A 26,405-nucleotide genomic window follows, 5' to 3' on the forward strand; every position below is an offset into this window, starting at 1 on the left:
GATTATGAAATGTAGTGGAAGGTAACAGCTATGGTTCAGACTTCCGAATTTCACAGAGCAGGAAGATATGAAAGAACTTGAAGGAGATCTCATGGATTAGAACAGGACTCCACAAACTGCAGCCCATCACCAAATCTGGCCCACTGCCTCCTTTTGTAAATAAAGTTTTATTGGAACACAGCCACACTCATTCGTTTGCATACTGCCCGGCTGCTTTCACTCTATCATGACAGAGTTGAGTACCTACAACAGACACCATCTGTCTCACAAGAATATTTACTATCAGGATCTTTATAGAAAAAGTTTCCCAAATCCCTACATTAGAAGATTCAATATTTAAAAGTATCTATTCTCTTCAAATTGACCATGAAATCAATAAAATCCCAATCAAGTTATATCAGAATTTCATTGTGAACATGGATAAACTGATTATAAAAATGTATTATGGAGGGGCTCCTGGATGGCTCAGTCAATTAACAGCTTGACTTCAGCTCAGGTCCCGATCTCAGGGTCCAGGGATTGAGCCCCGCATTGGGCTCCATGCTCAGTGGGGAGTCTGCTTCTCCTTCTCCCTCTGCTCCTCCCCCTGCTCATGCAGGCTCTCTCACACACTCTCTCTCTCATTCTCTCAAATAAATAAAAATTTTTAAAAATGTATTGTGGAAATGCAAAGGGCCAAGAACAACAAAGGCCATCTAACTCAGGATTTTTTTTCCCAATATAATTGAATAACAAAGACCCCAAAGAATAACTGAGATGGTGCACATAGACAGCATGGGTCTGCGCACAGTGAGCATGAAGGAAAGCTACCTTTCACCATTCCAGACACACTATTCACATTCCCCTGAGCTGTACATCTAACCTGTTCACCTAGCCAGCCTGTCAAGCCCACTAGTTAGATTCCAAGCAAAGCTGGAGGACTCACACTCCTATACAGCAGGACTCATAAGCCACAGTAATTAAGACAGCGTGGTGTGTCAACAAAGATAGACAAATGGGTCAAAGAACAGAATAGAGAGTATAAAACAGACCACACATACGGACACTTGATTCATGACAGAGAGTACTGCAGAGCATGGAGAAAGGATAATCTTTTCAATAAATGGTCTGAATCAATAGGATATTCATATCGTAAAAGAAGAATCTTGACTCCTAACTCACACTATACACAAAAATCAATTTCAGGTATATTTTAGATCCAAATAAAAAAACCACATAGTAGGCAAAGATTTCTTAAACAGGACACAAAAATCACTATCCATCAAGGAATAGATTAATATTGTGGATTATATTAAAATTAGAAATGTCTGTTCATCAAGACTCCAATAAGAGTGTGAAAGGCAAGCCATAGAGTGGGAGAACATACCTGTGACCCTAAGACTTGTATCCATATTATAAACAAACTCCTACAATTCAAAAAGAAAAAGACAACCCAGTAAGGAAATGGGCAAAAGCCTTGCACAAACACTCCACAAAAGAAGTTACACAAATGGCCAAAAAAAAAAAAAGGTGTTCACTCTCTTTAGTCATCAGGGAAATGCAAATGGAAATAGCAATGATCTACTACTCCATACCCACCAGAACGGTTAAAATGAAAAAAACAGACAATATCAAGTGCTGCCAAATGATACAGGGCAACTGGAACCCTCATATACTTTCAGTGAGAGTGTAAACGGACACTGATGACCACCCTGGAAGGTCATCGGTATCTAAAACAGCACACGGGCAGCTCTTCCACTCCTGGAGATGCGTGTGCACTATGCACCAGAAGACTTGTATGAGAAGGCACAGAGGCATCATTCAAAATGGTCAAGAACTGGAAATAACCCAAATACCAGCAACCACAGACTGGACATATTACATGTGTGTGATATGGTCACACAGCAGAATACTACACAGCAATGAAAAAGAACCAAGTATTGCTACACTTGATAACATGGATGAATCCCATGACAGGTTGAGAAAAAGAAGCCAGAGAGAAAATAAAGCATATAATTCCATTCATAGGAAGTTCAAAAACAGACAAAACTACACTATCACGTAGGAAGTCAGGATGGAGGTCACCTTTGGGAGAAGGCAGGGAGGAGGGACTGAAAGAAGGCACCAGGAGAGTCTCCAGGTATAAGTAATGTCATGCCTCCTGAGCCGAGCTGTGGTTACACAGGTGAGTTCATTCTGTGGTAAGTCGAAGAGCCGCACTACACTTCAGATTCATGCACATTTTTGTACATGTTTTACTTCGATTTTTACTTCAATTTTATCGTCCCCTGAGTAGGCAAAGGTTGCTAATTGTTTATTTTGCTAAGCAATCTCAATTTTTCTCTACAAACAAAAGAACATTTGAATACCAAAAAGCTCTTGAAGAAAAATGTCAGAGGAAAGGAGTCCATTGAGTAAATTTATCTTTATGAAAGCATTTAAAATGAGGTTTTAAATACCATCTATATGTCTACAGCTTCCCAATTTTCATCTCCAGTCCAGTCCTGGCTTATATCCCAACTACATTCCCACCGCCTCCACATGAGAGACATCTCAACCCCAACATGTTCAAACCCAACCTCCTGCCCCAGATCTGCTTTCACCATCTGTGTTGATGGGAACTTCACCCTCCAAGGGTTCCAATCAAAAACCCTGGAGTAACACCTGACTCCTCTCATCACCTGCACGTAATCTTTCAGGAAATTCTATTGACTCTATCTTCCAAATGCACCCAGAATCCAGCCATTCCTCACCACTCCCTCTGCCAGCACCCTGGCTGACATCATGCATATGTTATACATGTGTGTGTGTGCGCATACCAGGGGGATTCTTCTGTTTTTTAGATTTTTTTAATGGGGGGAGGGACAGAGGGAGAGGGAGAGAGAGGGTCTCAAGCAGACTCCCCGTGCTGAGCATGGAGCCCAACTCGGGGTTCGATCTCATGACCCTGAGATCATGACCTGAACCAAAGTCAAGAGTCGGACGCTCAACTGACTGAGCCAGCCAGGCGCCCCCGAGGTGACCCTTTAAACAGTGGAACTAAGAACAGGTCATTTTTCTGCTCAAAAGCCCAAGTCCCACCCGACGGTCTAGGAGTCCTTGTCTTCATGCTCATCTCCCATGACCCCCCTGCTGCCCCTCCAACACACTGGGAGCCTCTCACCTTTGGGCCTTGGCACTAGCTGTTGCTTCTGCCCTCAAAGCTCTTCCCAGCAAGCCACCCAGCACACTCCCCAGTCTGTTGCATGCCTCTGCTCAGATGTCACCTTCCCAACCAGGCCTCCTTTGACACATTATTTAGCAAAGCAACCTGCCCTCTACCTCCACTCTCCTCCCCTGCAGTCCCAGTCCGCTTACATTTTCTACTTTTCCTTTTGTCCACAGACCATATCGCCTTCTAGTCTACTACCTAATTTACTTATTTTGTGTATTTCTGCTATCTAGTTCCCCTGCTAAAATACAGGCTCCAGGAGAGGGGTCACAGCGTATTAGTTTTCATTTGTATATTCCAAGCAGCTGCAAGAGTGTCTGGAACATAGTAAGCACCCCATAAATATCTGTTCAGTGGATATGCTTGTGATGTTATCCTTGGGCATCTCTTCTCGTGGCAGCTGGACACTGGAAACCACTTAGAAGTTCCACTGCATTTGGGCCTCCTGGAAAGAGCACAGAGATGCTGGAAGATGACTGTTAGCTATTTGATATGTACGGAGTGCAATCTCTGTGCCACACACTATTCCAGGTACTGGGGATACAGCAGTCAGCAAGACTGGAAAAAGCTGTTCCTCACTGGCTCACTTTCTGGTGGCAGGAAAGAGAAACAACATCAACAAGGTGATGTCAGAAAGAGGAAAATGGAGATACACAGAGAGGCTAGAGAGTGACTTGATGGAGAGGAGTCCAGGTTAGCTGAGTGGTCAGGCAAGGCTGCACTGACATCCAAGTGAAAGAAGGAGCTAGGTGCGCAATGATGGGAGGAGAGACAGGGAGAACATTCTAGAAGTGATGGAAGCCTATGGAAGGTTTTAAATCTCTCTGCTGAGAACAGACAAAGTATGCAAGCATGGAAGCAAGGAGACAGATGAGCTATTATAGGATAGGTACGTGAAGTGGTGGAAGAAAGTCAGAAGCAATTAGCAGCTACTTTAAGTGAATTGTATGTGTCTTTCACATGTGCATGTGGACACAAACACACACACACACACACACACACACACACACACACTCACTCACTCTTCAAGGGAACTGGAAGCCTGGCTAATCTTGGCATTAAGAGAATTCTTTTCATTGAATCAAATAAAAACCAAAACTGGTTTTTCCCCTGCTCAAAATCCTTCTATGGCTACCCATTCTTCCCAATCTCTTCCCATGCTGTGCAAATCCATACATGTGCTAACCCCACCTCTCTCTCTTCTCTCCCTACACCTCAGCACGCTGGCCCCTTGCTGCTCCCCCAGCATGCCGTGTTCCCTCCAACCTCAGGACTCTTGCACACTCCATGGTTGTAATTTCACATATATTTGTATAGTTTGATTAATGTCAGTCCCCTCTACTATTTTGTGAACAACAAGACACAAACCCTATGTTCTATTGGCTCCTCTATGTAGCACCTGGCATACAGAAGTGCTGAATGGGTGGAAAAAGTGAGTGTTAATTAGAGCAGTCTTTGAACACGCACTATCTGCACTAAGCAGTATGGGGCATAAGAATCAGGGTAAGATACAGCCCCTCTCTCCCAACACTTAGAGTCCCCATAAGGATCAAAGTCGAAGACTCATGAGACATTCAGAAAATACCAGAACATAATCAAAGCTGAAACCTGCTGCTGGCATCCCTTCTTCCTTCAGGCAAACATCACCCTGGGGAGATACTCCTTGTCCATCCTGTGAAGCTCTGGGGGGCCTCTCCACCCAGGGGTCCTACTCTCCCATCAGAAGAGGTGAGCTCATGACCAGAGCTCAGCCAAGAACCTCACTTCCGGAAACCTACATCTGATCTGCAGGATGCAAGCATCAAAAGCAGCAGGGGTTGATCGCCCTACTGGTAAAGCCTCAGAGACCCTGTTTGGGTCTTGTTCCCAAGGTCCCCTTCCCTGAATGCTGCCCTGCTGCCAGTCTTTCTCAAAGCCTGGTTCTTCACCTCTCTTCTGATTCTCTGAAATTTCTTCTCATTTCTTTTTCCATCCTGAATTAGTTTGTATTGTTAGCAACAACAACAAAAAAATCCTCATCAAACCGATGAAGAAGCACTGACGTGTGGCAGAGACCCCATGTAGAAGGTATTCAGAGAAAAGGGAAGACGAACAAGGTGGGGCTGAGCCCAGACTCTGGCCTTTCTCTTCCAGTATTAAAAAGGGCACATCAAGGCAACTGACCTCACTCCCTGGGTCCTCTCCTCCCTTCATCTCTAACAGCCATCAGATCAGAGGTGCTCCAACTGGGGTAGAAATGAGACAAGAAGGGTGGAAGGCAAGCTCGGTGTGCATAGCATCCGCACCGAGGGCTGGATGGGGAAGCAGAAGGGAATCTAGAGACACCTGCACTCCACCAGAGGCCACAGATGACTCTCACAGGGCTTAGGCACTTTTTGCCTTTCTGGGTCCCTTCTTTGATAAAAATATTAAAAATTATAGTTTATGACTATTGGTATCGAAGACAAATATATTAATATTTTAATAGGTAATAAACACATGAAACATTTTTGTTGGCCTAGAGTGCATTTTTTTTCCTTCTGACTTTACAAGAAATTTTTTTTAAAAGATTTTATTTATTTGACAGAGAGAGACACAGCAAGAGAGGGAACACAAGCAGGGGGAGTGGGAGAGGGAGAAGCAGGCTTCCCGTGGAGCAGGGAGCCCAATGCGGGGCTCGATCCCAGGACCCTGGGATCATGACCTGAGCCGAAGGCAGATGCTCAATGATTGAGCCACCCAGGCGCCCCTTGACTTTACAAGAAATTAAAACAATTTTGTAAGCCCCTGAAAGTACTGCAGACCCCAGGTTCTGTACTGTCCACTGTCCTTCCAAGGCATTGCTAAAGTTCTTCTGGTTCCACCACAGGGAAAAATGCGAGCCAAGTCAGAGGGCTGTGTACACATGGATGGATGTGTGTGTGTGTGTATGTATTTATACACACATGCATATACATAGACACACACCTATTGTGCGTATGTATGTAATTACATATAAACATATATACAGACAGTTGTATTTTCTATTCATGCGTAGCAAATGTCCACAAAATTAGCAGCTTAAGCAACACCCATTCATTATCTCCCGGTTCTATGAGTCAGAGGTCAGGGACAGCATGGTGGTGCCCTCTGCTCAGGACTCCCAAGGCTGCACTCAAGACATTAGCCTGGCTGTGTTCTCATCCAAAGGTTCTGAGGAAGAATCTGCTTCCAAGTGCATTCAGGTGGTTGGCAGGATTTATCTCCTTGTGGCTGTATGACTGAGGTCCCCACTTTCTTGCTACCTGCCATCCAGGGTTCACTCTCCACTCTCTGGGCTGCCCTCTGGTCCTCACATGTCTCCTGTAACACGCCTGTTTGGTTTTTCAAGGTCAGCAGGAGAATCCCTCCCAAGTCCACTAAGACAGCGTTATATAACATTACGTGATCCCAGGAGTGACAAGACCTAATCAAGAGAGTGCCACCTGTCAGGAGGTGGGAATCTTGGGGGTCATCTTCAAATTCTGCCTACCACGGGATCTTCAGCAAATATCAGCAATTGTATTCCCTTGCTCTATACCAAGCACTGTTCTGGGGAATTCATACAAGTTTTAACACTTTTGAGGAAGATGGTAATATCATATTATCCCCACGTTCTAGCTGAGGAAACTGACACTCAGGAGGGCAGGGTAGCTTGCAAGGCTCATTGTCCAGAGGGGCATCCCTGTGATTACAGGAGGGCAGCAGTGAGACTTCTAAGCATGAATAGTTTCCTTGTTGTTTTTAGTGTCCTCGTAATTTTTTAATCTTACCAGATTGGTGCCCCCTCCCCAGGAGCAAATGGCAAACAAGAGGATCTTGAAATTCAGTCAATATACCCTTGGTTGTTACAAACCCTAGAGTGTTGGTTCTCAAGCTTTAGTGTACATCCTCCCCCAGAGTTTCAGATTCAGCAGGCCTGAGGTGGGACCCAAGAATGTGCATTTCTAACAAGGTCCCCAGTGATGCGGATCTGGGACTGACTTTGATAACCACGGCACTAAAATAATGATTCTCAAACCACCTGAAGCAGGGGCCAGCAATGAGACCCCTTAATCGGAACCTTTTGGGCAGAGCTGTGAGTCCACATTTTAAACAACCTTCCCCAGTGACTATGTAACATGGAAGTTAGGAAACCACTCTGAAAAGGATCGTCACCTCCAAGATTTCTTGCTTGGCCAAAGTAGGCTGAAATTGGTGATGTTCAGGAAGCCCTAGCCAAGAGGAGAGCTGGGAGCAGAGCTGTGAATAACAGTGGCTCTCACCTCCCTGGAAATCAGCAGAACACCAGCCAAACCAACGAGTCTGTAAGACCCGCCCCCTCCCGCCCAGAATACTCTTTCTGTTTTATGACTGACAGCATCTCCCTGCTCACTTGCTTAGATCCTCCCATTGTTTCCAACGTTTGTCTACACGGCAGGCAAGGAGTAGGCGTTCTGCCTCTTCTGTGCGTCCTACAACCCCTTCTGACAGGTCTCGCGTTAACACTGCCGGAGGTTCCAGTACCCTTAACCCCAGCCCCCTCCATCATCAGCAGGAAGGTAAGGGAGAGTTCCAATGCCATCTGAGGCCAATTCTTCCCAGGGGTCTCTTTGGACACAACTCCTGGGCCCCGCCCACATTCTCCCTTGGTTTCTCTGGGATGCCCAGCCAGTAGGTAAATCTCGGTGGAATGACAGAATTTGCATTGGACAGGACGTCATTGTGACAGGTGTGGAAACTCAGTCAACCCTTCAACAATTTTATCACCTTTTTTTTTTTTCATTGCAAGTCTTCATTTCCCCTTTAGATAAGAGGCTGTCCTGGGGGTGTTAACACTAGCCTCCTCCTCTGGGCTCAGCCCGGCCTCTCCAGCCCCTGAGGAGAAGCTCAGCCCTGGCCCTGGAAGTTGAGGAGGGTGTTAACACCAGGGGGAGGGTATTAACTGGCACCTGTTTATCCTGTCAAGTGGCAAACAGCTTCTTGTGCCTTTTATCTGAAGTGTGTGCTCACATACAAACTGGATAAAATGCTAACTCCGCAGCTGCCCAAATGGTCCCAATAAACCAGAGTTTCTTCTTTTTTTCTTTTAAGATTTTATTCACTTGAGAGGGAGAGAGAGAGAAAGAGAGAAAGAATGAGAGAGAGAGAGAGAGCAGAAGAACAGGGGAGGGAGAAGCAGACTTCCCGATGAGCAGGGAGCCCTACGTGGGGCTCGATCCCAGGACACTGGGATCATGAACTAAGCCGAAGGCAAGCACTTAACCAACTGAGCCACCCAGGTGCCCCTAAACCAGAGTTTCAATGAGGAACTGCAACAGGCTCCTTGGGACAGGGAAGAAAGAGTAGAATTCTCTTCTGACCTGAGTGAACTGAAGTTCTAGGCACTCCCCAAGAATAGGACTGTATCTGTGTGTTGGGTGTGAGGGCTGCATGGGGAGAAGCCCAGAACTCCAGGAGCTCTGCTCAGATGCTGCCTTTGCTTGGTGACAGCCAGTCTCGGGTCCTCAAGGCCTTCCATGCATGTGTATACAATCCTCATGGTTCCAACCTTACAGAAATGCTATAATGCTATCACCATATTACAGAAAAGCTTGTGGTTCAGGGAGACTTAAAACAATAACAATGGGGAGAAAAATAACCCATCCAAGTCACACAATCAATAAATAGCAGAACACAGCTTGAACTCAAATCTGACACCAAACCCTTGCCTTTAACTTCTGTCTCCTTGAGGAATCACCTAGAAGGGACTTCTGAGGGTCTAAACCCAACACTGACCTCCTGCAGACAACCTCCTTCACTGGTCACTTCTTCCCCTTTAACAAAGCAACATCAGTGCCTTATACAATTTTTGATTTGAGGACACAGCTCTTTACTCAAAATGTTTCTGCCTCGGCCTCCAAGTGGTGGATGTCATGGGATGGATTTTAAAATGAGATTTCCAAAATGGTAGAATTACTATAGCCCTTGAGAGAAGTGACGTTCTCTTTAGTGTCCGAAAGCAGCACTCCAAAACTCTGGCCGTGATGGATTATCATCTCTTCCCCTACAGACCTCTTCTCATTACGGAAGAGCCCCAAACACCTGCTGGAAGCTACCACGCATTTAAAGTGGCCACTCCAGGGGCACCTTGGTGGCTCAGTTGTTAAGCATCTGCCTTCGGCTCAGGTCACGATCCAAGGGTCCTGGGATTGAGCCCTGCATCAGGCTCCCTGCTCAGTGGGGAGCCTGTTTCTCCCTCTCCCACTCCCCCTGCTCTCGCTCTCTCTCTCTGTCAAATAAATAAAATCTTTAAAAAAAATTAAAAAATTTTAAAAAAAGTGGGCACTCCAAATGTCCACATCTACCTCCAACCTCACAGGGGTGGGGCTGATGACCCCTATCTGGGTTTAAATGAGGGCTCCAGGCACCTCAACATTTGAGATGAATTCCACAAAGCCAATCCAGAAAACAGGGGCCTCCCTTCAACATTTCCATCCCCACCATTTCCACCCCCCTATTCTCACAGGTTTTAGCTCAGGCTGAATATTTCAGGAAGGCTGGCAGAAGTATTCCCCTCCCCTCATAAATGCTTCATTAATCCCACTACATTTTCAAACCAGGCTTTAATCATAAGAAGCCAAGAAAGACATTTTATCCTGAATAAGCCCAAGTACTGAATATCGATTTGTTCTCTGAAGAAAATGTGGGTGTAGGAACAGGTGGGCAATAAAACAAGGGACAAAGAGAACCCTGACTGAGATAGGGCGGATCCAGGCAGGTTCTCCCTTCTTTACAACCCCCCATCCTCCAAGGCTAGCCTCCGCGCGCCCCCTCACCACCTGGGAAGAGAGGGAGCTCTATACCTCGCATCCTTATCCTCCTGCCCCTGAGGGAAGCACACAGCCTCTCGTGGGTTTATGGCTGTTTTAATTCCCAGGCATCCTAGGAAGGAGAGACACCCGAATAAAGAGTCCTTAACTGAAATCACTCGAATGTTGTCCAGACTGTCATCTCTCTGACAGACACAATAATTTGTCACTGAAGAAGAACCAGTGCAGTTCAATGGTGTGTCAACTATGCTGGGGTACGCAGATTCTCAGTCACCCTGTGTGTGCCTTCGAAACTTTTCCACCACACTCCACCCAAGGGCCCATCTCTTCTTCTGTAGAGAGATCCCAGAGGACAAGACAGTGCCCACCCCCCACCCTCTACCCCACCCTGCTGTGCTGAATTGGTAGGTTTCCTCTGTCTACAGGTCCTAACAACCAGGAGAGGCACAAACTCACTTTGCAAAAGAAGCCAGCCCAAGCAGTGGCCTCATCCTTTCTCTTTCTGGTCTTAAAAAGCACGTGTTTATTTTATGTTCTCCTCCAGCTCAGGCAAGTCCTTAGCCGCTCTGTCGTTCATGCTGTCTGGGGTAAGCGTCAGTCCCATAACCACGGATTTCTGCACACACAAATTCTGCAACTCAGCATCCCAGCTTGAAGCCCGTTTTATCAATTGAGAGGTTTATGACCCTTGAAAGTGAAGTGCAGGCCCCACAATTCTTTAGTAGACCAAGGGACGAGATCATCACAAAGGGTTCTTGTGCCATGCTGGGCTCATTTATCAGTGATCAACCAAGGAAGGCAGCGAAGGCTCTGCGGGCTGCCTTCTGGCCTCAACACGGCTCCGAGGTTCTAATCCCAAGTGCCAGTGGCCACAAAGGAACTTTTGTTTAAATCAGGGACAACCAGGGTGGTACCACCTGACAAACTGGATTTTTAATGAACACTCAGTACTCAGGGGAATGAGCGATTTCAGCTAGATCTTTCTTAGCCACAGTGTCATCAGGCCAGAGAGCTAAACTGGGGCCTACGGCAATAGGCTTTGTGCAAGAAAGCATGTACTCCTTTGACACCCTCCAACTTTCTCATGACCTTTCTCTCTGCCCTCAAAGGCAAGTGGCTGGTCCTTCATGCTAGAGCAGGCAAGAGGGTCTTTCTAGGCCATGAGACAGCATGCGGATCAGGCCTGTGATTCACTGGCGGGCCAGCCTTCTGAACTACCCACATTACAGGCTCCCCAATGGACCTAAAAATAAACTGTCTTCACATAAAACAAAGTCTTGGAATTCTGTTTCAAGCAGAAAAATCGACCAGCTGCTAAAATGTGGCCGGGGCTGTCTTTAATCCAAATGATTCAATTTCTGCAGGCCAGCCCAGAACAAAGGCTCTCTACCTGCTCTTCTGTTACTTCTCCTACCGCTAATCCATACTATACATTTCTGTATGGGTATCACTTTCTTCAGATCCCAGGGATTCTCTTCAAGAATCTAGTTGAGGATGAGCTTATTCTCTTCTTCTCTATGAACTACACAATCCTAAATCTCCCCCAGCTTGGGCACAAGAATCACCATCTAAGTCAAAAAATGTTACAGTTGGAGATGTTACTCCCAACCCCTTTCAGAAACTTCTCACTGGGAGACTAATTTGGCCTCCTGCTTCCCAGAAAATGATTTGAAACTGGGTGAGGACAGCAGGAATTTGGTTCGTCTGTGGAAGGGATTCTGGACAAGGACGTATTGTCAATGGCTCCAGGGGATGGTGACCTTTCCAGAGAGGAGCGCTTGGATCTGACAGCAACAGGGACACAGGTGATGTCAGCCCAGATCATTCCAAGACCCCTCGCCACCTACACACACACACACACACACACACAGCCTGAGAGACACACCTCTCAGAAGGCTCACCCTGTCCTGCCACTCCTTCTGCTATGACTGGGCCTGGAACCCTGGGCTGGGGTCTTGTCTGCCAGTCCTACTGGTTTAACACTAAACCTACTGGTTTAGATCCTAGACCCCATCCTGCCAAGCTCCTGGCACAGCTCCTGGGGGGTGGGGGGGTTCACCAGGGGTCAATCTCAATGTGAACAGACATTGCCAGTTGACCCTAATACTGGTAGGAGAGGCACAAAGCACATTTCCAGCCTTCAGTGGAACTCTGGACCTGAAGGAGGTGCCCTATGGTTCTAGAAAGTTCCACCTCATGGTGGAGATGACCTTGCCAGTGGGGAGAAGGGGGAAAATCCAGATGTAGAAACACTTTCCATCAAGGTTTCAGCCACTAACTGAGGATAGGGGCACTACTTCAAGGGAGGGAGGAACAAAAACCACCCATGTAGGATATTTCTTCCCTCTGAGTTAATGGAGCCCGGAAGCCACCACTGACTACTCCATATTATTACCTAAGGGCACAGGTTGTTTCACTTTGCAGTGGTCTTCACCCAAGCTGGTGAGTTTCAGTTTCCAAAGAGTCACGAAAAGCACAACATAATTTCTTGGTCAGTTTGTCTATCCCCAGGAATGAGGATTTGCACTGAGAGAATTTTCAGGAATGCATTCTGTCTCTCCTATGATTGGGACCAATGGCTGTGAAGGAGTCCTACTCCACATAATGGTCAGTTCTTGCCCTGCCCCTGCTCTGGCTTTGGTGATGCCCAATTGGCATGGAGTGAGTTCCCAAGATACTTCCGGGCAAACATCTGCCCCAGTCCCTGAAGCAAAGGGAATAATGAGGAACAGACTCAAGGTCTATTACTGGCTGTCAGAATGGTAGATGCTAAGGGTCAAGTGGGAGAAGAAACCGAGATCAGTTACACACTTATGAAAGCCAAGAGGCAATGTCAGGAATGGGCCAAAGCAACCAAAATCTAGAAAGAGGTGAGCCAGGGGAACTAGGGCCAGTCCAACCATTCCAGAGAGCAGTGTCCTGTTAGCATGAGATAAGACCAGCCTCTTGCCCCACAGGGTTTTAGCAGGGCCCCTCCCTGGCAAAAGTCAGCACCTACGCCTCACATCTTCAACCTCTGGCCCTCTGAGGAGCAGCCCGCCATGTGGGTTGTGCATTTCTCCCTCCAGCCTTGAGATTCTTTGGTGTATTTCTCCTCCTGGGAATATGGTAGACTGGGAAAAAAAAAATGCCACACAACATTTGGAAATATAATGGGCGTCCTTTTAAATACAAAGCTGAGCTCTCAGAGTTAGGGAAATCTGTGAGAGGTATAGCTCCTCTGAAAGATCTCTAGAATTTGTAAATGTTACATTGTTTGGAAAAAAGGTCTCTACAGACATGATGATGTTAAGGACCTTGAGATAAGAGATTATTCTTGATTATCCAAGTGGCCTCTAAACGCAATCACAAGTGTCCTTATAAGAGAGGGACAGAGGAGGGTCACACACAGAGAAGAGAAGGAGCAATGTAACCACGGGGCAGTTAATGGAGGGGTGCGGCCTCAGGGAAGGAATGCCAACAGCCATGGGAGCTAGAAGGGGCAAGGAACAGATTCTCCCCTGGAGTCTGTAGGGAGCGCAGCCCTGCGACACCTCAATTTCAGCCCAGTGACATTGATTTCAGACTTCTGGCCTCCAGAACAGTGAGAAAACAAATGCGTGCTGTTTTCAACCAAGTTTATGGTACTTTATTACAGCAGCCAAGAGAAACTAATATACCCACAAAAAAAAACTAACGAAGAAATACAAAATTGAAAACCAGAGTGATAGCACACACTAACACCCAGGCTGCTCAGAGGCATTTGTTGGTCTTATAAAATGGGTGCTGGAGTTTTACTGGCATATGGGGCAGGTAACAAGGTCTTAGGTTATGCTGGAGAGAGGAGTTAGAACTGCACTTCACTCATGCACACATGTGTGCACACACATGCACACGCACAAAGGCATGCACACACACATTCACGTGCACGCGTGCCCACACACACACACATACACACACTCACACCACACTCCAGCTGCCTGAGAGGGCTTTGCTATCAGGAAAAGAGGGGAGTAGGATAAGGGTCATGCACACAAGGAAAGGTAATAGGGTCTGAGTCCTGGATTGAGTAGGGCAAGAAGGCGATCTTCCTTAGTAGCTCATACCCCAAGCCTGCCCTCAAATGGGTCTGGGTTCAAATACATCCTGCCTGGAGCTTGAGGAAATCCCCAGCTCAGAAATTCACATTGCCCATGGTAATGGCATCACACAGATAAAACCCCAAACATGAGCTCAAAATTCAAACTTACAAAGCACTTGGGGGTAGTAGGTATCCTGGACATGAGTCAACAGAAAAACAGAACTGGATCCAGAAATGCCAGAAATGGATTATAAAACTCCTTTCTCAGATAAATGTGATTCTCAATGATTCAGCAGCTTAAGAAGATAAAGATCGAGAGCAGGAGAGACAGCAGATTACTTTAAAAAGGAAAAGAATACCTGGAAGACTCAAAAATGACTCAAACAGAACTTCCAGAGGTTTAAAAATGTTTAAAGATATTAAATGAAAAACCTGATCACCCGAATTAAGCTGAAGATCAGACACAGCCAGAAAGAAAATTAATAAACCAGAAGGTAGTTTTTAAAGTCAGTGTCCAGTATGCAGCAGATAGACAAAGATGGAGAAGATGAAACATGATTCAGACTGAGAAGTCCAAGGCAGGTCACAGGGGGATTTCTAAAGGAGGCAATAGGAAGAGTGGGAGAGTCAGTATTCAGAGAAATCAACTGGCTTAACATTTTCCAGAACTGCGATACCAGTCCTCAGACCTGAAAAGCTCAAAGCCCAAACAGGACTCATGACATTAGAGCCACTCCCAGACACACTATAGTGAAACGACAAAGCTTCCAAGATAAAGATTTTAAAAGCAAATCCACAGAAAAGGCAGATCGCCTCCAGAGAAATGACTTCAAGAGAAACAGAAGCTGACAGCAACAATGGAAGACAGGAATAGCCTACCCAAATGCTGAGAGAAAAATAAGCCGACCTAGAAATCTCTATCCCGCAGATCTCATTCTGGCCAAATACTGGCCAAAAGAAACTAAAAATTATGGAGACCCTGCTATGGAGTCCTTTCTGTGGCTGGTCCCAGTCTCCACTGCAGACTGGTCCCAACCATTTATGAACATCTCAGCTGTCATGGGCCTGGTCTCTAGAATTCAACTCTTCATACCCTGGATTTCTGCCTTCAGTAGTCACTGGCCACGGGGTGTCGCCACAGGAAATGCGAGGGTTCTCTTTGTATTTCCTTTTTCACCTTTCCCAGCACTGTGGACTTCCTCCATGCTGATGAAGGTGCATGCTTGCTTCCAACATCTCAGGCACATCCCAGCTCAGCCTCCCGTCTCCCCATCCTCTGCTCTTCTGGCCAAACCAAAGTCTAGTCCCTCCACCTAGCCCTTTGGATAATTGCTTCAGTCGGAGTGCTGATCAGGTGGTGGACCCTGCCTTGTCCCCACGTAGACCTCACTGTTTTTCCATAGCTTTCTGGGTCTCACGCAGCCCCAAGAGGCGGCCCACCTGTTCCTTCTGAGCACTTCCTACCATCCTGTCACCCTGGTGCTCCTGGCTGCTACTGCAGTCTCCCCGGAGACGCAGAAGGACCCACGACGTAAATTCCTTCTTTGATTTACTTCTCACCTAGGAATCAAGGCCAAGACTCTGGCCTTTTCAAGTAGCCGGGAGCACTTGTCTCTCAGACCAGTTTGCGAGCCCTGTAAATCCCTCCCAAGAACTGGCTCTCTCCCTGAGCGACATCACCCCTCCAGTTCTCTGGACAGAGAGGGATGGAAACCACCTCCTCACTTCGGCCTTTCCCTTGTCCCCAAACCAGTCTTCTCTTCAAGTGTCCTGACTGGTCTGCACTATAGGTAACTGCTAATGACTTCGAGAAGATCACAGAGGAGATTTTGAGTTTCGAGAAGTCCTAAGATGCAAGCAAGTGGAGCCAGGCCTGAGCACCTGGCTGCCCTCCTGCTGTGTCTTCTTCCTTCAATGGAAGCCAGCTGGACTGATGTTCGCTCTCTGGGGCTGGAGCTCCCACCTAGCAACAGTGACATTAGACCCTGTTGGTTAAAACAAAGGCAAACACAGGCACCAGGGAGGACGGCTGACATCGAGGACCAATAGAAGCACATTTACCTTTCCAGAAAAAGCCCAGACTACATCTGCTTCATCTAGCTTATGCCTTAGGAGGACAGATGAGATCAGAATTGGTCAAAGGAGCTGATGTCCAAAAGAAAGACATTGTGTGAGACTGTAATAGACCAGAAAGGGTTTACTTATCAAGGTCTAAGTGTCACCACCACAAAAGGTGGGGGATGACGACGTGGGAATCCTAGTACCTCACATTTCCACATCCTCTACAGCAGGACTCTTCTCATCCCCTACTCCAAACATCACATTGTCAGTGTTCAGTCCTCAAGGAGCCCTCCATGCTCTGGGGTTTCCTGGTGACCCGTGCGGAAACCCTCCCACCTCTTTCTTGTCTCGTGATGCCCACTGTGGGCAGAGCTTCTCTCACGCACCAGCCACTTCAGAGGGGGACTGTCATGGAGGACTGTGCTTTTCCTTCAGATTTTCTAAACCTACAATCATCCCATTTCATCTGGGAAGAGATGGGAGGAGACTTGTCTGGATGAGAGCTTTGCCCTTGGTTTTAAATGGTCATCTGGCAGAGGGTTTGGAAATGATAAGGAGAATCAGCTAATGAGTTTTTCAGAAGCTGGTTCATCCACCTACGGCCTCGGGAGAACAGCCCCCATAAAGTTGATTGAGTAAATGTGTCCAAGAACAAGAGTCTAAAGGCCAACTACACCTTGGTCAAGAAAAAGTACCTGCAGGTCTCACTTCTTGGTGGGCTCTTCGTACGACCTAGGCCAGCTTCCAGCAGGAAGCCCACCAGTCACTTAGTCCCAGCACTTTCTGAAGAGAGAACCGAGGGTGAAGTGAGGTCTCTCACCTGTTCTCCCGCAAATAGGCCATTTTCCTTCTTATTCAGCAGTACCCACTACCTCAAGAAATCGAAGCTTTCCCCGTTGCCCTTCAGCGCTGCCATCAAGAACAGAGAGCCAGCTCTGTTCCTGACCACCCAGGGCTTCTCGGGGACGGTGCACTAATGGTCTGGCTTAGACCTCCCATTTCATGAAGGCACCCACCTGCCCAGTCTGGAACGGCCGTAGCCTTGAGTCAAAAAATGGAATGCCTTGGCACCTCAGGATTACATTCCTTCTGTTTGTTCCCACTTCCCATCTGCTGCGAAGTCTTCTCCATGACTAAGATGAGGGAGAAAACACCAACCACTCAAGCTCACAAACAAGCGCTCTGAAGCCCCAGGGCCTGGTACAATACTTGGTCCAGCAAGACCACATTTGTTGTATAAGGGGATGTGGACAAGAGTTGGGGTTCAGAGCTCAACCTAAACGCTTTTATTTTATTCAAGGCAAGGCAAGGGAATGGGAGACCAGAAAGTGGGAATACCACTGAGGCTGGAAGCAACCCACAGACTGGAACAAGAGACCTGTTAAGAAGAGCTGAAGGCTTAAACCAGACATTGTAAATGGGTGGCCAACAGGCTGGACACAGCTGTCCCAGTCTGGCCCTCCAGAATTCAAAATCTTGCATTTGGTGACACCCATTCAAAAACTGGGAGATTTTATAGGAAGACCAGGACTCTAGGGTTCTCCTAGAGAATAAGATCTGGCAACATCAGCAAACACCCCCTGGCCATGCTGAGAACTGGCGCCCAGCTCACCTGATCTGTCTGACCCCCGTTCCAAACCAAATATTCGCTCTTTCCGCTGACTGTCTCTTAACCTTCAACTACTTCCTCCAAGGTCAGATGCTCCGTGTTTTAAGTAACATTTGAATTTTATTTATTCAGCTGCCCCTTATTAAGGCTGACCATCTAATTTATCATGTAAGGGGGGACATGCTTGTGAATGAAGGCAGGTGCTGTAGTAATTATACCAGAAGACTGACATGAACTAGGCCTGTCCTAGGTAAGCCAGGTCCAATGAGGACCTTCTTTAAACATCCTTTTGTGATTCGTGGATGGCAATTTTCATAGATCTGGTGATTCCTGGCCTTGGGGATGACAAATGTTGAATTTGAGGAATTTTTGTTTAACCACAGTGATTAGCCAAGGGAAAAAAGGAGCAACTTTTTAGTGGTCAGAAAGACAAAACCACAAGGAATGTTTTAATTCCTGGTGTTACTAAACTCTGTCTCACTAGGTAGGATAGGGATGATGTGCTAATAAGGAACAGTAATAATGACAGTTATGAATTGAATGTCCTCCCAAAATTCGCATGTTGGAATCCTAGTCCCCACTGCGTTGGTATTTGGAGGCAGGGCCTTTGGGAGGTGCTGAGGCCATGAGGGTGGAGCCCTCACTGTGGGATGAGTGCCCTTGGAAGAAGAGACGGGAGAGTCTGCTTCTCTCTCTGCTCCCCACTGTAGGAGTTACAATGAGAGGCAGCCATCTACAAATCAGGGAGTGGGCCCTCACCAGACACCAGATCTGCTGACACCCTGATCTCAGATTTCCTGGCCTCCAGAACTCTGAGAAATACATGTTTCTGTTTAAGGTGCCAGTCTGTTGTATTCTGTGACAGATGCTGCACTAACTAAAACAGACTGCAAATGTTGATATATAATGCATCCTGTGGCAGGCACTATGACAAACATTTCACTCATATTAGCTCATTGTCAGACCTACCACAACCCTGTGAAGTAGGTAAGCCACTATTTCCTTTTCACAGATGAGGAATCTGTGGCACAGAGAGGTTAAGCTACTTGTCCAAGGTCACACAACTAGTGAACAGCAGAACTGGGATTTGAACCCAAGCAGTTGAGTTCTTAAGTCCATACTAATAACCATATGGGCCCTGCCTCTGACAAACAGGTCTCTGGAGAAAGAAGTCAACAAGAGACCAGCTGCTGCTTCTAACGTAAGGACCGGTGGGATGACCTGGGCTGCTCACAAGCCAGGACTCCTGCACACGTGACTTAGTCCACTGTGATAAGCACCCAATTTGTCCCTGTTGCCTTCCCCTCAAACACACACCACCGGCGGGAACTTCCTGAGGTCAAGGTATGACACAGGGAGGGTCACTGACAGTAGCTGCGTCCTAAGGAGGTCACCAGGATGCTGAGAAAAGCCCACGTGGGGGCTGAGGGTGGGAGATTAGGTCGAGAGGAGATGAAGAGGGCAACGGGCAGCTGGTGCCCGCCACTTTGTCCTTCACACCAACAAGTAGGCCTCTTTTCCTTCAAGAGCCTGGAGTCAAGAATACTCAATCTGATCAGCCCGAAGGACCACTGGGATAAACTGTTCTCCCCACTGCCCTGATTCCACACGCTAACTCGAGGGCCAGGAAGAATTAGTCTTGAGAAAGAGAACAAACATAGCAGCTAGTTTGCTTTGCCAGGTTCCGCTCACACCTCTGTACTGTGCTAACGGCCTCTCACGAGACGGACAGCTAGCCTGGAAAAGGATGAACACTTAGGCCGTGGTCTTACTGATAAGGACGACAACGCTGCCAACCACATGAGGTCTGGAGGGTGCGAAGACAGCCACGACGGTAGCTCCTGACCTTGGGGCGCCCAGAGCCTAATACAGAAAGCGCCAACAAATGGAAGTCACGCCATGACACAACATGTTGCGAATAACTGTGCACACGGAAGATGAAGGTCACGCCCCCCTTAAGCCACAAACTTCTGGAGGGTGGACATTGTCTCCAATAACTGTTGTTACGGCAGAGGCCACGTCCATTCAGAAAACGTTCACTTGCCGGCCTAGGTGTTCAACATCCGGGGATGAATTCCCGAGGAGCTGGGGGAATGTGACAGAGTCTAGACAGAAGAACAGGAATAAGTAGAGATTTTGGATGCAGACGGCTTGAATTTGAATCCTGGCCCAACCACTGACTTGTTAAGAGAAACACTTCCCTTTATGGGCCTCAGTCTCATCTATAAAACGAGGATGACGTCCACCACCTTACAAGGATGTGACGAGCAGGAAATAAGGTAACATGGAAGCACAGCATGACGACCAGCATGGAATAAGCACCTGATCGAGTGTCAGCTATGGTTCTGCTCAACAGCCAGCAGGCACTACCACAATTCCTGGTCTAGAAGGTCAAAACATGCTGTTCCCATTGCAGAAACAGCCAGGCAAGGAACAGGTCCTCGCCAGCCATCTCCTGGGGATCTAAAAGGAGACCTTAAAACCAAGTTCCCATTCCCATAGATGGGAATACAGGAAACGGGCTCCTTGCTCTGCTCATCTTCATCTATCTCACTTGTGCAAACACGCCCAATGTGCTCGGCTCGCAGCAGATGGCATAACTCCTAGTTCTCCCCTTCTCTTGGTTATAAATATGGCAAGTGGCTTCCAAATACATATAGGCTGTACATTCAGATAAATCCCTCTATTGTTCAAAAGGCAGGAAAGGGGGTTCCTCTGGCAGCCTTCGGAAGAAACGAGGTAATAAAGTCAAAAGATGACCAGACCTTGGCTCCAGGCATCAGCCTGACTTAGGAGGCAGACAGACAGACAGACAGATAGACAGACATGGCTTGCATACACTGGAGCTTCTACATGGCAGTGAGCTGGAACTGATCCTTAAGCAACTTGTGGGGGGCTTCTGAGCAGCAACCAGGAGGGGTGCAAGAGAACAGCAGGCCCAGGTGTGGAAGCCCATTCGCCTTCCTGCTCCCTCCACTCCTCTGTCTTCCCCCTGGAGCCAGGTTTGATGTCATGCAACGCCAGCAGGATATATTGGACAGGATGACCTCAGTCGTTCTGGTCAAGGGAAACAGCCCTGCAGAAACACTTGGCACCCGGATAAGACGAGTTGGAAATGGGCCTAGAATGACACAGGGGAGGCTCAGCCCGTCCGAGCCTGGTACCAAAGACAAAGCCACCCAGGAACCACGGCCCACAGACTGTCAGGCCCAGGGCTCAGTCAAGAGCCTGCAGCAGAGACACAGCCAAACACCAGGTCAGACGGTCTCCCCCATCCAACACTTTGGGGACCAAGGAGGAGATGGGCAAGTGGAGTTACTCAGCTACACTGAGACCAACAGGACAGCAGCTTGAGTCTGCACTGCCCATCCCCTTAGATTTCCTCCCAGCATCTCTGTCAGGTGCTAGAGACAGCCAGAAACGAGCGATGTGGAATACAGTGAGGTCTCCAGCGGCCGGCCTGGGAGTGTGGCCCTCAGCTCCCACCTGAAGGAAGTCAGGCAGGAGGAATGAAGAGTGACAGCCTCCAGGCTAACTCCTCTCCTACCTTTCTGGGCTACAGCAGGGTCCAGAGGGAAGGGGAGAAATTTGGGTTGGAGGTTAGAAACAGAAGGGAAAGAACTTGCAGGGCTAGCCTTCCCAAAGTGGGTGGAGGTCCCCGGAGGGGGAAGAGGGTGAACAACAGCATCAAAGCCAATAGAAGAGCCAGAACATCACTCTCTCCACTTCCTTGAGAAAGACAAGACACATTTAAAAAACAACAACAACAACAAAAACCCTTTGCAGCAGCTGCAGTTTTGCCCTTTTTGAGCACAGGTTTTGGGGTCGGGCTGACTGGGGTTTAAGTCCCAAGGCTGCCAACATCTAAACTCACCCATTAAACAGGAAAGGCACCGTCTGCCTGCAGGGTGGCCATGAAGAGGAGGCAGACACGAGCTCATCCAGCACAGCTGCTACAGATCTCGGAACACAGTGGGAACTATTCTTACTAGAGCTTTCAGACCTACTCTAAATGCTCCCTGCCTAAAGCAATGCCTACTGTGCATGGTGAAGTGGGGAGGAGGAATAAGAAAACCAAGGCACCATATATTATCAAAGGTCCCAGCAAGGAAGCATGGCTTAGGCCCTTCCACACAGTCCCACACAAGTTCTATCTACCCCCATTCTGTGCTACATATGTGGGTCTAAGGCAGGGATCAGCACTCTTTATTCTGCAAAGGGCAAGACAGCAAATATTTTCCGCTTTATGGGCCACATGGTCTTAGTAACAGCTACTCAACTCTACTGTTGTAGCACAAAAGCAGCCACAGATAAAATGAACATGAATGGATGTGGGTGTGTACCAATAAAACTTTATTTACAAAAGCAAGTAGTGGGCCATATTTGGCACCAGGGCCATAGTTTGCCAACTCCTGGTCTAGGATTTGGGGGTTCATCAAATTCAGACAGACAGCAAAAAGTCAGCTCAAAAAAGCTGAATTGGGACTAAATGAGAAAGAACGCCATACTCTTTCCATGGCCCCACCAGACCTTCACAATCCTGCTACCATGAACTGGGTCAAAGTTCTGATTGGCCCCACCCATGCATAATTACATCCTCACTGCCAGGGTTCTACTGCTGCCCTCCTAAGCCCAATGGGCCCTTTTATGCTCCTCCCCCCATCCCCACCCCACTAAGCATCTTTGACTGCTCCATCTCTGAAGAATCAACTTCTCCTAAGACATAGGATACTTACAGACACAAGAGACTAAGCCGACTTCACCAGGGACCACATACTTTAGCGGTTAAAGGCACAGGCTTGGGCATCTGACCGGGGTTCACCTTCCCCTTTCACTACTTCCTAGTGGGATGAACGTGGGCATGCAGACAACCTGAGTGTTTCCCTTGCCTGTAGAAACTGGTTAGGATTTTTGAAAATTAAGATAATTTATGTAAGACTTATTGGAAGGATTGTTGAAAAACAGAATCATTAAAAAGTCACATCGTGTAGAATTCTCTTTTCCTCAATATGCTTTACATTTGCCAAGTAGATCATCTTCTCCTTGAGGAAGAGCATCTCCTTTTTTTTTTTTTTAAGATATTTTTTATTTATTTATTTGACAGAGAGATAGAGAGCACAAGTACGCAGAGTGGCAGGCAGAGGGAGAGGGAGAAGCAGGCTCTCCGCCGAGCAGGGAGCCTGACGCAGGGCTCAATCCCAGGACCCTGGGATCATGACCTGAGCTGAAGGCAGCTGCTTAACTGACTGAGCCACCCAGGTGCCCCAAGAGCATCTCCTTTTGACTTACTCTCAGATTCTGTAGTTCTGGAACCGTGCAGAGAAAGCATATAGTAGGTGCTCAGTGAAGCCGGCTGACTGAGGGTTGCATCTTACTGGGGAACAGCCATGACGGACACAGCGGTGAGCCCCTGTAGCCATGAGGTCATTTCTCACACACGGAAGGTCTCATTTGTGATGCCAACTGAACCCCAAATGGCTGGCTGGAGAGGGGTCCACATTTTCTCTCAACCCTTTTTACCTCCTAATTGAGTGAGCTCTTCTGACTTAGCTTTTTTTTTTTTTTTGCCATTTTAAAGTTTCTTTTATTCCCATTATCAAATTAAAATGAGAAAAATAGGAGGAAAGGACTGTCACATTGCTTTGCAAATCAGGTAGCATTATTTTAGGCTTACTCCTCTTTGCATTTCTTCAGGGAGAGCATTCTCCCTCGAGACTGCTGGCCATGATTATTCCCTGTGCTTCCCTGACATAAAGGGGTTTTGTTTATTTGTTTGTGTGTTTGTTTGTTTTTAAAGGAGACAGAGGATTTCACAGGCTGATTTAGGCCTGGATGCCTCCAAAAGCTTAGAGGATAAAGCCACAGGGGACAGCACCGAGGCACTTCAGAAATCCAACCTGCCTTCTCACAGTAACTTCAGGGGAGTAGAAAGGGGCGTGCAACCTCGGTCCAGGCAAGCTCCCAAGTCTCCTTCTCGTGTGGGGTAGAGGCACCAAAGTCACTGAGGACCAAATAATCCACAGATGCGTGAAGTGGGAGATTCTCAACCTTCTGGACGAGCCAGAGTCAAAGTGCATGTGGAGGGAAGGGTGTTCAATGCTTCGGACCCCTCGAACCGAAGTCTCTGCAGTCCAAGGTGCCCCGACTGGCCCGTGGAAGGATGCGCACCCAGCATCCCCCGCATCCTCTAGAAACATTAATGAATACTTGCCACTCACCGTGCCAGGAGTACAAGGCTTTCCACACACCAACTTAAACTCTGCAAGGACCCTACGAAGTATATGTGGTATCCCCATTTTACAGATGAAGAAACCGAGGGACAGAGAAGTCACCCGCCTGAGGTCACGCAGCCTGTAACAGGTGCAGCTGGGACCCCTGGCGGTCTAGCTCCAGAGCCCTCACTCACCCACCCCACAAGCTGCCACCCTGTGCAGACACATTCCATCCCGAGACACCAGCTCGTTTGTTGTCCCCAGTGTGCCGGGACTTCAGAGCCCCCAGAATGGAAGGTCTGGATGGATCAGGCTGCCGTGAGTCCAGTTCTTGTTTTGCAGCTAGAGATGGATGGCCCAGGGAAAGGGGTGGGGTCTGCCATCGCCAAAGTCACGCAACCACCTTGTGAAATTTCGCATCAACACTGACACATGCCCCCAGACTCCTAATACAGTGCTCTTCTCATCGCCTTCCTGACTCACAGCCAAAATGCGCAATTAACGCTTGAACACCCACGAAACCTGTGGAGAGCACGTGGTCCTTCTCCCAACAGGAATCCACTCAGAGAGCAGGGAACCGGGCCGACATGAGGCCACCTGGAATCTTGTGGGACTCCAGCAGAACCATAAGCACCTATCAAGCAGCGGTGTGCGGGCTCCAGCCCCATGACCATTTGCACCAAGCCACGCACCCTCACCTGGTTTTCCTTGTGACCGATGCACATCCGAGCAAGATGGCTGGCAGAGGGTAAGGCTGCAGCCCACCCCAAATTTCCCCTCTGTATAACACATGAGCCTTTGGAAGACAATGTCAGGGGCAAAGAGCAATGGGGTCTCCCTGCAGCAGAGCCAAGGGCTGGGAGAGGCTGCAGGACGGACACGATCGTGAGCAGCTAAGTTCCTCCAACACTGGCTGGAGAGGCCCGGCTCACACACCTCCCTCGGCAGCCGAGAGAGGCTGTCTTCTGACAGAAGACGACCAGTCTGGGATTGGCGCCTGCCCTGAAAAGAGGGCCACAGCCACCACGTCATCAGATCCCTCCTGACGCTCCCACCCTCATCCTCCAGGTAGCCACAGAGAAAAGAGACGACAACACAAATGGGGGCCCTCACTGACCGTGCCCCAGTGGCACATTCTGTCTGGTGGCATGTCCTAGCAACTTTAAAGTGAATATGCCAGGCAATCACATCACTGGCTAGTTGAATCTCACATTCCAAATTACATCCAGGGAGAGACGCGGCAGACAGACACAGGGGCCTCCGCTGCTGGGGCCCCTGGCTAGCACCCTGCTCCCCACACGACACCCCTCCTACCTGCTTCCATGAGCTGGCACTGCTGACCAAAGACGTGGGAGAAGGTGACCGGGCCCATGGCAGAACTGGATGGCGCCAGCGTGGATTCCATGGCTCTCCTGGGGTCTGTGGTGTGGGTCATGTGGCAGTGTCCAGACCCTTCAGAGCGTCCAAGCAAAGGACGACGTCACTGGCCCAGGAACTGTAGGTCTGAGGCTACTTGTCACTTCCAAGAAGAGGTCCCCACTCCCAAAGTTTATAAGCTTCTTCCTCTTACCACTCACTCCTTGCAGTTTTCCTCAAACACCAGCAAGTGAAAAATGAAACCCTCTATGCTTTGGCAGATCTTGCACACTCCCAGAGTTAGACGCACAGGGAAATCGAAGTTTTGCCCAACAGGAGTCTTTCCTCTCGATTGGGAGGGACGACGACAGGGACGCAGTCCCCCTCTGCCTTCCTGGGAGTCACCTGGAAGGGGCAGAGTCCGCTGCGATGCTGCCCCTCCGGGGCTGGCTGGCTGGAGAGCTCAGGCCCCAGCAGGTCCCCGCCAACGCTCCGCAGCGTCTCCTTCCAGTGAGGAGGGCCGGCGGCGAGGCTGCCCCGGGCGCCCCGGAGAACTGGCTTCCCAGGCCCTCAGCTCCCGTGACCGAGGCCCCGCAGTCCGCCCTCCTGGAGCCCGAGAGCGGCCGGCAGCGTCTGCGCGCCCCTGGGCGGCTGGATGCAGGCGGGGAGAGCGGCGGGCGGGCGCAGCGCGGGCACTCTGCAGCTCTGGGGCGAGGTGTCCCCGGCTCATCCTTCACTCCCGATGCCTTTCCCTTCCCGCGTCCCCCTCCTCGCAGAGCTGTGGGGAGGAAAGCGAGACGTGGTTAAAGAGCCCCAGCTCCGACCTACTGCAGCGCCCCCCCCCCACACCACCACCCCTTTTCCGTGATGCAAAAGGGACGGTACTTGGGAGATATTCTGGATGCAGAGGGAAGTGCTAACTCAGCCCAGCAGGTTCCTGGCTGCTGTAACCTCTTCATGCCCACAGCCCAGGGAGTGCCAGACACAGGAGAGGAGAATGCCAGCAGTAAAATCCAAAGAGCAAGAAGAGAAGAGATGGCAAATGCCACACATCCCCCATGGCACCAACATGGTCTGGGCACTTCACCCTCCTCAACCCCGACCTCTTCTGGGCACAGAACAATCCACC

The 26,405-nt window shown here is 48.6% G+C and overlaps 1 protein-coding gene across 2 annotated transcripts in view; it reads right to left on the reverse strand.

Annotated features, from left to right (window-relative positions):
- Positions 1-26,136, reverse strand: part of KAZN (kazrin, periplakin interacting protein) — a 1,038,326-nt gene extending 1,012,190 nt beyond the window's left edge. For both annotated transcript variants that reach the window (XM_078073774.1, XM_078073773.1), the window contains exon 1: positions 25,235-26,136. In XM_078073774.1, coding sequence (XP_077929900.1) covers positions 25,235-25,355 — 121 coding nt within the window. In that variant the 5' untranslated portion in view covers positions 25,356-26,136. The remainder of the gene's footprint in view (positions 1-25,234) is intronic.
- Between the last annotated feature and the right edge of the window lie 269 nt (positions 26,137-26,405).

Source organism: Halichoerus grypus, chromosome 5, assembly GCF_964656455.1.
Source record: "Halichoerus grypus chromosome 5, mHalGry1.hap1.1, whole genome shotgun sequence".
In the NCBI taxonomy this organism is placed as follows: domain Eukaryota; kingdom Metazoa; phylum Chordata; class Mammalia; order Carnivora; family Phocidae; genus Halichoerus; species Halichoerus grypus.